Below are 15452 nucleotides of genomic sequence, written 5' to 3'. Positions count from 1 at the left end.
CGCTTGAATTCGCTTTCGATCCGGTGTGAACTGCCGTAGCGGTGTCCACGTAGCGCTGGAGGAATACCGCTGGACTCGACGCGCTAGCGCTCATCGCAAACGCCGGATTTGCTTTTTTGCTCCCCACACCCTCGTTTAATTACACTTGCAAGTCGACTCAGAAAGAAAGAAAAAATTACACTAGCAGTGCGCTTGGGAGCTGATGAGCAGGAAGTCCTGCGGCGTCATCCACGCGTAGGTGAACCTGTGGGTATTTATTCAGTGTGCGAGTCCGTGTGCGCGGACGGGATAAGCAGCTGGCAACGGGGACAGCGCAGGTGCAGGGGGGCATGGGCACGAGAGCGAGGACGCTGGGCTGGCCGTGCATGCATGGTCCAGGCGGCGGGTCGTCGGGGACGACACGACAACGTCAGGGAGCGAGCGTGTGTGGCCTGCGGATGCACCTGCAGCTCATGTGAGAATTTGAGCCTGCGTCCACACCGCCGCGCTCCACCCCTACGGCGGTTTAGCTCGGCGGTGGCACATGGGGTGCTTGCAGATTGCAGGTTCAAACATGAAAGCGTACGTCCTCCCTCCTTGGATCCAAGGAGAAACAACGAATGACTACTGAACTGTCTCTGCTGCTCGGTTCGGGATCGCAATTTGCAGACCGACCACTTCAGTTCAAACAACTTGTTCGAGAACAGAGGTTTATAGTAGCTCAATCGAGTGGCGTTCTAATCTGAAAGTTCAGTAATTGCTTCTCACATGTTTTGGTCGCTCCATCTACGGCAACTTGGCAAGTGTTTCGTTATGTCCTTGAGCTGTCCAGTCATCATGTGGCATGTGGGCGTGATTCATGCCGTTATCCAGTTACTGTTCCTGCACTTCCATTCCTCGCGAGACTTTTCAGGCATTCTCCCAGATGCCACTTGCTCGTGCAGATAGAGTTCTTGCAAACTGCTTCTGCGTTCCAGGCACAAACGCACAACTGCTATTACATTCACAAGATCTTTCTTTCTTTTTCTTGTATTCTCCTTTTATCCTCCCCACAAGAACATGTATGAACATATGTACAGGATGAGTATTTACAGAGATGTCATACCCTACTTCCAGTATATACCCCTGGCACTAATTTTTTTGGGAGCTAAATTACCATTTCTTTCCCAACTTTTTACTCTGTAAACTTTACCTAATTACATATTTACAGACTGGACTAATATCACCATCATCCAGAACCATATTTACAGGGAAATCTGTCTGAAAGGCAAATTAACCATAAGATACCGAAAACCTGTGAAAAAATTAACCAAGCATGGTGTGTATGGACAGCAGTGTGGATCAAGAGTAGAGCTTGATGAGGCCCAAACTCTGAAACGGCCGGTAGAACTTGAACAAGTTCCCGAATATGAACGCCGTCGTGCCAGCGCCGGCGACGTCGGTGTCCTTCCTCGTGTCGTTCCTGGCGGCGAAGGGGTTGTGCTTGACTCGCAGCGTGGCCTCGCCGATCTGCGCGCGGATGGCCTCGATGGTCTTGGTCTCCACGGGGTGGCCCTGCGGGTCGGACAGGTAGAACGTGTCCACGGCCTCGCCGCCCGACGACGTGATCTCCGCGCGCCGGATGGTGAGCCCGTTCTCGCGGAAGATGCGGGTGATGTTCGAGAGCAGGCCGGCGCGGTCGCCCGTGCGCACCTCCAGCTCCAGGCCCTCGGCGGTCCGGCGCTCGATGGCCGCCTCGAGGCAGCGGACGAGGCGCTGGCGTTCGGCATCGGAGCGGACGGGGTGGCCGTCCACGTGCCGGATGTAGTACTCCTGGTACGCGCCGCCGCAGGGCTCCGCGCTGACGGTGCCGTGGTGGACGACGTACTCCATGTCGGTGATAGTGCAGACGGTGTCGAACAGCAGCTTGGGCCGGTCGCGGCAACGGACCACCACCGCCGTGTACCCGCGCTCGGCGCACGGCGTCACGGACACCTCCGTCCGCGGGCACGAGGGTGCCGCGCCGGCACCGGTGGCGGCCGTGTGTCCCCAGTCGTCGAACATCATCTGGTGCAGCCGGCGCTCCTTGTGGTGCGCCAGGCTGCCCCCGCCGGCGCGCACGTCGCTCTGCCCGCGCAGCAGGTTCCCGAGGCGCGTGCTGATGTCGGCGATGCGGCCCGCGTCCTCGATGGCGCCGCCGGTGCCGGCGTCGGTGACGTGCACGACGGAGGCGACGCGCGTGTTGTGCGTCCACAGCTCGGCGCTGCTGACCACGCAGCGCATGCCGGCGAGCACCGCGCACACCTCGGAGAGCAGGCCGGGGCGGTCGGTGCCGGTGAGCTCGATGGAGGTGTACTCCGCCGACGGCACGATGCCCACCGTGTTGCGCGCCTCCGGGTAGTACCAGTCGTCCGCCTCCAGCGTCTGCAACAACTCAAACTCGATCAGAACCGTTCAGGAATCAGGAACCATAAAAATCAGTGGAGAAATCAGGCGGTTACCGTCTGAATGTAGGAGATGGTCGCCTCGTCAAGAACCTTGTTGCCATCACGGTCGGTGACATTGAACACTGAAGATTAGAAAAAAAAATTCAGACCAGAAAGAAAAATCAAAATTTGCCGTAGTGACAAAGTAACAAGGTGATTGGGTGCTGACCGTCCATGAACCAGCTGCCGTCGGAGGAGAAGTAGGCCTTGCGGATGACGAGGTTGAGGTCGGTGATGACCTGGACGACGGCGAGGAGCGTGCCATAGCTGTTCACGCTGTCCACCCGGATCACAGTCGCGTCGTCGGAGGCCTCGTTGTCGACCACGACCCTGTTAATTTGGTCCAGGCACCGTTTGCACCGTCAGCACAGGGAAATCCATGAAGAACTTTACAAAAAGTAGAAAGAAATGGAAAGCCTGAATACTATCTGTAGTTCTGGGGTGCAAAACAGAGCATGGATTGAAGAAGGAAGCAAGAACAGAGGAGCATGCTCCGGTCAAGTCCAGGGAGAAAATTCAAATATATTTTTCCTTCCTGAATACAGACAACTTGACGTTTGAACATTCAAGAAGCAAACCAATCGAAGATATCGATTGGACGAAGCTGCTCTGGTAGAATCGAGGTTGCAGCCAATCGGTCACGGCTCACCTGGGCGGGTTCATCCCCCTGACGAGCTTAGCGTACTCGTCGTGGTCGTCCATCCACGCCGCCGCTGTGAGAGCCATGGCGACCGAGCCCTCGCTCGCATCAACAGCTTCACAGACGCTGGCAAGAAGGAGGGCGCTGGAGCTAGCTGATTGCTTAGCTCGGCGTGCCGGCCTGGCACGGACAACCGGAGGCCACGAGGGAATCCCAGCCTGGTCTACTCCGGGAGTGGTGACGCTGATGCGTTCGCTTCGTGTCTAACGGGGTACAACCATATTTATACCGGGAGGTAAATTTCATCAGGAAAGTATTCCGTTGTTTAGTCAGCCATCTTGATTTGGGTCTATTTCATGTCCTTGTTGCATGCTCCTCGTGTTTCATTTGCTGATTTAAAAAATTTTAAAAAACAATTTGAAGGTTAGGTTCCACTTGTCAGATCAAAAGTGCAAGATATTTGAGCACTACTTGCTGGCTTGCTGCTCCTCATATATAGCTTTTCTTCATGCTTAGTTTTGCACGGCATTGGCAGTAACTTCCCTGTTGTACAGTGATCTACAAGGTTAAGGTTTGGGAATGAAACGTTTGGATTTGTGATGTATTTTATTGCATAAATCTTACTAGACATGGGCAATGTGAGTGTGGTGTATGTTAAATGTGTGTGTTTGATCTCTACTGCTCCTCCCGGTTATAAATGGCTAACGTTTTGGACAACGACACTATCTTCAAACATAGTTTTGACTACTATTTTTTACTGAAATATATTTATAAATCCAATTAGTTATGATATTATGAAATTGCAATTCAAGAAATATCAACTCATAAAATTGTCAAGTTAATTTTCATTCTATTTATTTTTGAAAAATATTAATAGTCAAAGATTTAAGGGATAAATGCAAAAACCCCCCCAAAAGTCACTTGGATTTTGACTTTCCCCCCCAAAAGTTGTTTTGTTGCAAAAAACCCCCCAAAGGTTTGATTTTGTTGCAAAAACACCCCCAAAAATTCAAAAAAATTTAAAACAAATCACAAAAAATTCTAAAAAAAACTAGAGACAATTATAAAACCTTTTGTGAAATTTGTTTTCAAAAATAATATCCTTTGCATCATATTTCATGGAGATTAAGTTTGAAAAAAAAAGAAAAACGTGCAACTCATTTAATAATTCGAGTTAAATGCATAGTTAATTATTTACTAATCCAAAAATCATGAAACAAAATTTTTTAGTCTTCTTACATGATTCTCTATCTTGTAAAAATACATGAAATCTTGAAATAGTTATTGTAACGTGCAGGATTCAGTAAATGGGTTGCAGATAGATTAATTCATAACTAATCCATAACACCCCCAAAATTAGTGAAACCACTTTTATTAGTTTACTTAAACAATTATTTGTATAGGAAAAATAATGGTAGACATGACAAAGTTAAAATAACATGAGTTAATAAATGAGCTGCACATTTTTCTTTTTTTTCCAAACTTCCTCTCCATGAAATATGATGCAAAGGATATTATTTTTGAAAACAAATTTCACAAAAGGTCTTAGAATTGTCTCTAGTTTTTTTTTAGAATTTTTTTTAATGATTTTTTTATTTTTTTGAATTTTTAGGGGGTTTTTTGCAACAAAGTCAAACTTTTAGGGGGCTTTTTGCAACTAAACAACTTTTGGGGGGGAAAGTCAAAATCCAAGTGACTTTTGGGGGGGTTTTTGCAGTTTTCCCAAGATTTAAATGTTTAACCGGAGGCTTGTCCAAAACATTATGTATTTGTGACTGGAGTAAGTACCTAAATAAACTTTTAGTGGGTTTAATTTGTTTCTTCAATTTTCATATAACATTTCAAATTCTACAAAGAGTAGAATAATACATAGGGAGTTGTTAACCAAGTAATGAAGGCTTTCGTCCTTTAAAAAGTAAATGCGATAGAGAATGTTGCCCAAATAATAAATAATATATCAGTCGACGTGTTATTTCTGGTTAGCTGGTCAGTAGTGGCTGGTGAAGTTCTCTTTCTTTTTGCTACAGCTACAGTGATATTCCAACGCAAAAAGGTGTCATTTGTTGCTTTATGTTTTTCCTACCATTTCAATCATGAGCGAAATGAGGAACATCAGCATAGTATCATCACCGGGGCAGGACTCCCTCTTCATTGCCAATTATATTGCAAGGCTACAACATCAACAAGGCCTAGAATCCTTCAATCGAAGGAATCAAAAGCAGGCGAATGCAGGATAGGAAAAACACACGGTTTATAGGCAAAGATACTATAGGTTCTTGACGAAGCAGAAAAGAGCCAATCTATGTTAAGATGTGCACACGATTTTTTAATATATTCCTTGTATGTTAAGTATAGATAGATTTAGATTCGATTCTGCAGTTGCAGGTTGTTGCATATTGCTGAGTATCCAACTCGTTGTAATCTATCTGTAAGCTCTTGGCTATGCCATATACATGCGCCCTTGAACCCTGAAGGTCAGTGCGGCAATTAGCCAAATCTCATATGGTATCGCAGCCACGATCTAATGTTGGCCATATCCACAACCAGCTCTCTCTCTTCCTCCACCGCTCTAGCCAACTCCACGTTTGCTGGACTGCTCCCAACCCCAAACTTCAACCACTTCATCAATGTGAAACTGAACCAAGACAATCATCTGCTTTAGAAAGCGCAGATCATGCCCTATCTCCATAGCCAACAATTGGTGGGTTACGTTGATGGTTTTGTTCAAGCACCACCACCGACTACGTCACAGGTGGAGAAGGAAGGAGTTGTGAATCAGATCGCAAATCCTGCATACGCTGTCTGGTCTCAACAAGATCAACTTGTTTTTAGTGCTCTTCTTTCATCCATGATGGAAGAGCTTCTTGCCCAAGTGTTGTTTCTGCCTACAACAGCACAAGTATGGCAAGCCCTCGAGTAGATGTTTGCGGCAAACACAAAGGCAAGGGTCATGCAAGTACGTATGCAGCTTGCTAACTTGAAGAAAAGGGACATGTCAGTCCCTGATTACCCACGCAAGGTGAAGAGCCTAGCGGATGCCATGACATTGATTGGGTACCCTGTCCAAGATGAAGAAATCGTCTCCTATGCTCTGGTGGGTTTGGATTCGGACTATGACTCCTAGTCACGTCCTTGTCCACTCGTATAGATCCCATCTCCCTAAACGATATGTATGCCCACCTCGTCAGCTTTGAGCTTCGGCAAGAACACAACAGTGGCAACTTCCACGTCGGCGCATCCGCCAATAATGCCATGCGGAACAAGCCGAAGGGGAGGGGGTGCTGGAAACCATAAGGAAGGACAAGGTCGCGGCAATGGAGGAGGCCATGGTCGCGGCCAATGGCGCAGCAACAATAACACCAACACCAACTCAGGGCGACCAACTTGCCAAGTGTGCGGCAAGAATGACCATGATGCTTTACAGTGCTATCACCGGTTTGATCATACCTACCAGAAGGAAGATCCTCGTGTTGTAGTAGCGGCATCTACCTACACCGTTGACACGAACTAGTATGTTGATACTAGTGCGACAGACCACCTCACAAGCGATATTGATGTTGGCCCTCAAGGAGTGCTACAAGGAAACATCAAGTCCAAGTAGCAAGTGCTACAGGTTTGTCGATTTCGCATATTGGTCATTCATCTATTTGTTGCTCTTCTCATCTTTTATATCTTAAAAGTGTTCTACATGTTCCTAGAATTAGCAAACACCTCTTATCCATTCATAAATTTGCTTTAGATAACAATTCATTTTTTGAGTTTCACCCTGACTCTTTTTTTTTTGTCAAGGATCGAACCATGAAGAGGGTCCTTCTTCAAGGTCCATGTAGAGAGGGTCTCTATCCTCTTCAAAGTATGCCATCCATAAAGCCTCCATAGTCGCGCCTCTCCCTGGCTACCGAGAAGCTCACTGCTGATCAATGGCATCGAAGATTAGGCCATCCATCTTCATCTACTATTTCAGTTATTTTTCAGTCCAATAAAGAATCATGTGTGCCAAATAAAACCTCTCATGTATGTGATGCCTATCAATAGGCTAAAATACATCAGCTACCTTAACACTAGAGTCACTAGTTCTCCCTTGGAACTAGTCCATTCAGATGTCTGGGGACCTGTAATCACATTTGTAGGGGGGGGGGGGGGGGGTTTACAACTACTATGTAAGCTTCCTAGATGACTACAATTAGTTTACTTGGATTTATCTATTGAAATGTAAATCAGAAGTGGAGCATGTTTTCCTTCTGTTTCAAAAGCATGTCGAATTGTTGTGTGGCACTAAAATCAAGCCTATTCAATCTGATTGGGGTAGTGAATATCACCGCTTACATAAATACTTTAATGATCATGGCATCTCTCACTGCGGGTTTGTCCCCATACTCACCAACAAAATGGTGTTGCCAAAAGAAAACATCATCATATAGTAGAGACCGGCTTGGCTCTCCTTGCCCAAGCATCCATGCCAGTCAGATTTTGGGACGAGACATTTCTTACTGCATGCTATCTCATTAATAGACTTCCAACTTGTGTCCTTGACAATGCCACACCTCTTACTCGTTTCATTAAAATCTCCAAATTACTCGATGCTTCGCACATTTGGATGTGCGTGCTTGCCTAATCTTAGGCCATATAACACTAGGAAGCTTGCTCTTCTCTCTCGGCAATGCACCTTTATTGGGTACAATAGCATGCATAAAGGCTACAAGTGATCGTCAAACCGGGTGAGTCTACATCTCAAGAGATGTTATTTTTGACGAATTTGTATTTCCTTCCGAAAAACTTGCTACAAATTCTACCGCTCCAGCAGTGTCAAATTCATCTACTGTATTTCCTCCTCCACTGATTCAATCCACAAATATTGTATTTTCCATGCATGAGCCAACAGTAGAAGATGATCAGTTACGAACTAGAGAACTTGTACTCACTAATGCTAATGTTGTCCCTAGAAGCATGAATGTTTTTGTTGCAGATTCCAGTGAACAAGCTGAGCATATGAGTCCCGCTCCTGCTTCAGCTGAGTCTCCTCTGACTGTGCCAAGTGCAGAACCATGTACTCCACCTCGACCACGCACGTGACTGCAAAACAACGTCGTTGTGCCTACGAAGTTTATGGATGGAACTGTACACTATCCTTTGAACAAGAAGGCATTCCTTGATGAACCAATGTCGTACAAGCATGCACTTGAGCAGCCGAAGTGGAAAGAGGCGATGGATGTCAAATATAGTGCCTTGTTGAAAAATAAAACTTGGCACTTAGTACCGGCACATCAAGGACGAAACATCATCGACTGTAAGTCAGTTTTCAAGTTGAAGTACGATCCAGATGGGACTGTAGATCGCTATAAAGCTCGCATCATCGCAAAAGGCTTTAAACAATAATATGGAATTGATTATCTTGACACCTTTAGTCTGGTTGTGAAACTGGCTATAGTGTGTGTCATTCTTTCTCTTGTTGTATCTCAGGGATGGAGCTTGTGGCAAATCGACGTCCAAAATGCATTTATGCATGGCACATATGTATACATGCGGGAACCGCTAGGGTATGAGGATCATTAGTTCCCGCAATACATATGAAAGAAAAGGCCTTATATGGCCTCAAACAGCCACCAAGAGCATGGTACATGCGACTAAGTACAAGATTGCAAGAGCTTGGGTTTGTTGCTTCGAAGGCTGATACATCTCTTTTCATCCTAAAGAATTCAGAAGTTGTCATGTATATGCTTATATACGTTGACAACATTATTATTGCCAGCTCCAACGATGAAGTTACCAACAGGCTAATTTCACAACTCATGGAGGACTTTTCTATTAAGGATTTGGGTCGCCTGAATTACTTCTTAGGGATTGAAGCTACTTTTCAGAAAGATGGTCTTCTGCTTACTCAAAGAAAATACATGTATAACCTTCTTTGCAAGGCAAACATGCATCTGTGTAGGCCAATTGACACTCCTATGGTTAGTTCAAAGAAGCTGTCCAGAATTCAGGGAACACCATTGTAACACCCTAAATTTCCAAGTTTTTGAATAGTACTAAATTTTTTTTTCTTTTGTTTAGATTTAGGGTGTTGTTTTCTTTTGAAAACCCTAGGTGGAAATTTACTTTCTAAATTAAATAATTAAATTAGGTTATATTTAACATATGGTTGCATTCATGGAGGTGTGGTGGCATTAGGGTTTATTGTGCGAAAAATGAATTTTTGAAAACACCGAGGCACATTGTTTAAATTCTCCCAAAAATTTGAAAAGGATTTATAAATGATTTATAAAATAAAATCCCATTTTTCCTCCCTAGGCCAAATCTCCCTTCCCTTTTCCCTTTTTCTTCCTTATCACTACAGCCCACATCTCCTTCCTCTTCTCGGGCCAAGCCGTCCCCCCCCCCCTTCATTTTCTCTCCTGGTCACCTCGCATGGGCCAAAGCCCACGCTGGCTAGCCCAATGGCCACTCTACCCGCCTCCTCTCTGTTGGCACCCCAGACGAAGTTCATTTTCCTCTTCTTCCTCGCGCCGTGTTGCCGAGCTGACTCAGACTCATCTCCAAAGACCGCTGCCGCCCTCCTCAGAATCGAATCCCAACTAACCCAGTTGAATCCAAATTCCCTACATGCCCCCTCCCCTATTTAAGTCTGCGTCACCCTCGCTCTGTTTCCCCAAATCGAGCTGCCATTTTTCGCCTCCTCGAGCCCTAGTGCTCTGCCGCCATTGCCGCCCTCATCGAGCTTGCCCAACCATCGTGCCAGAGATGCCTCATCCTCGATGATCGGATCTCCGGCTTTGCAAGCACGAGAGAAAGCTCGCTGACTTAACCTTGACACCCATCGGTCATTGGAAGGTCCCTTTCGCCGCTCGTCGGACTTCTCCGCCACTGTGCATCATGGTCAAGCTCCGGTGAGCCTCGGTAACATCCGCATCTCCCTCAAACGGGTTCGCTGTAGCCTCGGCATCGTCCTTCGCCGCTTGCTGTTGTTTTCCATGACCGGTGATGAGCTCTGCTTGTGCACCGATGAGTCTGCCATCAAGTGTTCCCCTCCCATCATCGCACTGTCCGCTAGGCTGGTTCCCGCGCGCCGTATCCGTTAGATCCAAGATGGACGGCCCAGATTAGATTTGGAGCCGTTCGGTTCATAATCCGATGAGTCAGCCGATGTGCCGACATGTCAAGTCACGTCAGCAAGCCATTTCCAGTCAACCATATTTATTTTAATTGAGGTAAATTAATAATTTTGCATTTAAGCCCTTGAACTTTTCTATATCTACCTAAAATTCCTTGCCTTTTTACAGCTTAGATCCTAAATGTTTCTATATTTTCAAAAAGGTCCCTCTTTCTTACAAATAGGTCCCTTCACCTTTCTATTTTATTTAAAATAGATCCTTTTCTTTTTCAGGTTTAACCCTAAACTTGTTTTTAGTGTAACTTTCTCATTCTAGCTCTGATTTGGAACATTTTCACACTCTCGCATTCGTAGTGACATAAACTATCTTCTAGTACCTTTTTCATAGATGTTAGCTATTGTTTGGTGTACTGTTCTTAGTTGGTTTTGTTGTGTATTTTCTGGTGTGTATTGATAGTAGACGAGGAGCAGTTTGTGAATCTTCATGGCCAAGTCATTGAAGAGTATGGGCAGCAAGTTGGTAGAGGCAAGTGTCCTTGAACATTTTGATTCCGGTTTTTCAAATACATTCTTTATTTAAATATGCATGCTGTTAATTCCGAATCTCATTTACTTATAGTACCTAGTTCCATATATCCCTTGTCACCCTAGTTGTCAGTAGTGGTTATATTAGGTAGCTTATGCTTAGCTTTGCAAAAGGGTATAGTTGGATTGTTTGTTAAACATGACTAATGGTCTATGCAAATATGAGTTGGGAATATTGGTAATTATTGTAGCAACTTGGAACATAGGGATGTTGAGTAGAAGGTTAGTGCATAGGTGCGTGGAAGCACTATGGTTGGTGGTAGTGTCTGTTTGGTATCCTAAGGACTGGTTTGTGGAATGGGTAACCCTAATTAATAATTCACCCACGAGGCTTATATGTGTACGGCCTGACCAATTAATTAGTAGATCATCAACATAGTATAAGCTAATGGTGGTGTAGGAAGAAAATAGTGATTCTTTCTAAAGCTACAAGGTGCAAGAGAGAGCTTCTAGGTGGTGTGATGCCACTTTGACGCCAATGAAACCTCACTTATTCTTGTTGGGAGGATGCTTTGTAATGACCTTATAGTGAAACCTAACCACACACCTCGGAAGTGTGTAAGTACTATAATGGCATGGGCATACGGGGATCATGACTCGTGGGTAAAGTTGGACAACTTCTACAGAGTATAAAATAATATATCAGCCGTGCTTGCGGTTAATAGCGGCTCTTCACACGATTATTTTGGTATGGTTTGTGGGTTGTTACCCGTGATGGGTAGCAATTGGATGGCTTGTTACCTGTGATGGGTAATAGTAGTGGATAGTTCTTGGTTACCTGCGATGGGTATCAAGTCGGTTGGTTTGGGAACCTGGTGCAGATTTCAGGTAGTTGGGGAAACATGTGAAGATGTTTCTAGAAGTTGGAAGTTTAATGATGATTCACATAGTTAAATAGGATGTTTCTATAACTCATACGTTAGCATAGTTGATATTTATGCAAATTGTAGCAGTTATAGCCTGTTCCTTTATTTAAGCTTAAATGTCATTTATTTTTCACACTTGTGGAGTATGGTATGTACTCACACTTGCTATTTCTATACAAATATACATCAAATGCTGCTCGGACAATGAAAGAGAACCAGACTACTTCTCAAATGAAGATGAACACTGCTAGGCTGGTGGACCCCTGGTCGATTGCCTGTAGAGGATGGGAGCTTCGCTTTGTTTTGCTAGTGGGTTTTGCTTAAGACCATTGAGGTCCTTTCTATTTATTAAGTTAAACATTATAATAATGACACTGTATGTGATACACTGATGAAGTCGATGCATGTATGAAACTTGATCTTAGCATACATGTAGTTTACATTTGTTTTTGTTCATTTATAAAATCGGGTGTGACAACCATTGCCAGACAAGGATGTTTTCTTATACAGAAGTACGGTGGGTGCTCTTCAACATTTGACATTGACTCGTCCGGATATCTCCTTTGTCGTGAGCAAAGTCTGTCAGTTCTTGCAATCAAGCACTGGCATCCATTGGGGGGCAGTGAAGCGTATTCTGCGTTATCTCAAAGAAACCATGGATACTGGACTTCTTATTTGTCGGTCATCTTCTCGGCTCTTGAGCGCCTTCTCCGATGCTGACTGGGCTGGATGCCCCGATGATCGGCGCTCCACCAACAGGTTTGCAGTGTACCTTAGAGAAAACCTTGTGGCATGGAGCTCACGGAAACAACCGACTGTCTCTCGGTCAAGCACGGAGGCCAAGTACAAGGCTGTAGAAAATGCTACGACATAACTGATATTCGTCCAGTCGTTGCTTAAAGAGTTAGGTGTGTATCAACATCGAGCTCCGGTCTTATGGTGTGATAATTTTGGTGCCACATATCTCACCACAAATCCAGTTTTTCATGCGCGTACGAAGCATTCGTAGCCGATTTTCACTCTGTTCGGGAGCAAGTAGTAGCACAAGCATTGGATGTCAAGTTTGTTTCCTCGGCTGATCAGATTGCTCTACCAAAGGAACCATTTTGGAGACTTCGTCACAATCTTAACCTTGTGGTGCCTGGTTAAGATCGAGGGGGGGCTGTTAAGATGTGCACACGGCTTTTTAATATATTCCTTGTATGTTAAGTATAGATAGATTTAGATTGGATTATGCAGTTGCAGGTTGTTGCATATTGCTGAGTAATCCTACTCATTGTAATCTATCTGTAAGCTCTTGGCTATGCCATATATATACATGCGCCCCTCAACCCTAAGGGTCAGTGCGGCAATTAGCCAAATCTCATAATCTAGATGGTCGAGCGCCGTACACAAGATCCAATCCAAACATTTCATGAAATCTTTAAAACTTATTGTCGCTGACCCTCTGACCCCTTTTGTTAAGAGCGTTAATGCGTCCAATAAATAACTACGACCACTATCACTTAATCACAATATTCATGTAAAACTGATAATAAACACTTGTTAAGATTACTTAAGCATATTTCCCAACAAATATATCTTCTCATTTTACATGGCTCAACTCTACATTTTCAAAGAACAGTATAAATATATTGTTTTTCCATTGTCTAAAAAAAGTACGGATATAATGAACACAGAAAAGTTCAACTAAGTACATGTTTTCCATACCGAGAATTTCTTTTTCGTTTGCTCAAGACGCAGTTCATACAACCCTAGCCACATGTTTTCCTGGCTCTACCCCTGCCTAACAAAGAGGTGATCATTAACTTTAAAGAAAAAAAATGGCCAAGCTTATCCTTCTGGCTTTTCAAAAAACCCAAAAGCCATTTTAATCTCTCATCTTCCTTGTAGGATTAGCTGGAGGGCCACCTTCCACACACATGCACGTTGGCATTTAAACCTTTTGACTAGTAGAAATGCGAACTGCTTTTTTTTCTCTGGAAAAAAATGTGGAGTACATGTATACAACGAATGAATAGAAACAGGTTGGCTCTCCTTTTCCTTTTCTACGTGTGCTGTCGAAGGCAGGCAGGAGGAGGTTGACGGCAAAGGGGTAGTTGTTGGAATATAAGTCACTTTTATATTTAATTTAATTTATAAATAATTCATGAGTAAAAACCGATACGATTATATCATCAGAGCATAATTTAGATCTGTGTACGAAAACACTACATATAACTAGATCTACTATACTAAAAATTAGAAACCGCAGAAAATAAAATACGAGTAACATGTTATTTACGTTCTGATCCTATGTTATGGATGTTGCTGAAGATGTTGGTTGTATCATGTTGATGGCATGATTGATCCTGCTGACAACGCGCCGGATTTATTAAAAAAAGGTGATGACAGTGGGTGGTGTCCAAGCAACTAGAAAGATGAGTCGTGGTGAAGAACTTGAGCAGTCGAGCAGAGAGCTTCCCAAAAACCTTATTCACCCTCTCCCGATGCAAGATCTCAAGAGCGAGGGTTTCAGGGACTTGCGCTCCCGGTTGCCGATGCACGCCAACACCATGATGGAGTAGACTAAAGCGGTAGCGCAACAGAAAGAGACAGAGACAAAAACCCTAACTCTTATATAGACTCACGTAATGAGAGCGTTCCCAATTTTAGAGTTAATCTCAATTAGCAGCCTATATTATACGTGTACACAATAAGGTAGGGGTCCTTGCATATATATAGGGAGAAAACCATCCACATCTACCTCCATTAGCAATATGGTACTAAAAGAGATGGGTCAACATAGGCCACCTCTCCATAATATGAGCCTTTGTGATTTATTAGAAATTATTTCATAGGCTGACCCTAATAATTCTAACAATCCCTCACCAGATATCAAAGTCCCTCAGAGAATTGCCAGTTTTATACTGTTGTTTGATATACCAGTGTTTCAGTGTAGACTGTTAAGTTAAACATCCACCTAGAACATCAAGCTACACTCATTCACATCTTGAACAATGGACTATGACTTGAATTGCAAGTTTTATGCAAATAAGTTTCACTTAAAGTCATAATTGATACTTAGATGCCAGTAGGCTACCCCGCGGGTGGAGCATATAAGTTACACTCCATGGTCTCTTCGTGAGTTTACTAGAAATCACCTAAATCTTATAGACTGCAACTAACAGTCAGACTCATATAGGCATGTTCTTTCAAGAATGCCCTTGTAGCACCAGCTAAGTACATGAGTGATCCAATAATCTGAGAGTTGGTTCCTGCCATTTTTCTTATTCTTTCGAAGTATCACACTGGGATCATAAGGTGTTAGAGAAGGCTTACTGTCCTGGTAGCCAAAGCTGCTGAAGACCTTCTCAACATAATGAGATTGTATAAGAGTAATCCCATTCTCTTCTTTGATTAACTTGATGTTTAAGATTACATCAGCCTCACCCAGATCTTTCATATCAAAGCTGTGCCTGTGCTCCAGCCCTGTCACGTCCCAAATTCTTAATCACGCATTTAAGCAAAATTATGCTTCTTAAGCATTATGCTTAAATTTTGCGTAATGGTAATTCAGAGCGCTAATGCACTTCGTTAAAAATCATTTGGATGAGAGAAGGAAATTGGGGAAGAAAATAATTGAAGTTGCATTGGAAATACCCATTTTCTCTAACATGTGGCCCCACCATCTCACCCACTCCCTCTCTCAAGTGGGCAGCACCCCAACTGCCATCTCTCTCTCCTCTCCTCAGTCCACACGCCCACCCAAGCTGTTGCAGCAGCAACTCTCCTCCCTCTCTCCCTCTCCCACTCAAGCACTCACTCTT

General features: G+C 44.1%; 1 protein-coding gene across 1 annotated transcript; it reads right to left on the bottom strand.

Moving 5' to 3' along the window:
- Window positions 1-976: 976 nt before the first annotated feature.
- On the bottom strand, window positions 977-3348 carry LOC133888874 (ACT domain-containing protein ACR6-like). The gene is made up of 4 exons (XM_062329254.1): window positions 3094-3348; window positions 2614-2774; window positions 2460-2527; window positions 977-2382 (listed from the first exon to the last, which is right to left on the bottom strand). The coding sequence occupies exons 1-4, from the start codon at window positions 3168-3170 to the stop codon at window positions 1321-1323; spliced, it is 1368 nt and encodes a 455-aa protein (XP_062185238.1). The 5' UTR covers window positions 3171-3348; the 3' UTR covers window positions 977-1320.
- Between the last annotated feature and the right edge of the window lie 12104 nt (window positions 3349-15452).

This window comes from Phragmites australis, chromosome 13, assembly GCF_958298935.1.
Source record: "Phragmites australis chromosome 13, lpPhrAust1.1, whole genome shotgun sequence".
Taxonomy (NCBI): domain Eukaryota; kingdom Viridiplantae; phylum Streptophyta; class Magnoliopsida; order Poales; family Poaceae; genus Phragmites; species Phragmites australis.
This window is presented reverse-complemented; position numbering and strand designations above follow the sequence as displayed.

Coding starts and splice junctions, on each gene's coding strand:
- LOC133888874 (XM_062329254.1), bottom strand. CDS start 3,170: ATGGCTCTCACAGCGGCGGCGTGGATGGACGACCACGACGAGTACGCT. Junction 2,528..2,613: donor CGGCAGCTGGTTCATGGACG/GTCAGCACCCAA, acceptor TCTAATCTTCAG/TGTTCAATGTCACCGACCGT. Junction 2,383..2,459: donor CCATCTCCTACATTCAGACG/GTAACCGCCTGA, acceptor GAGTTGTTGCAG/ACGCTGGAGGCGGACGACTG.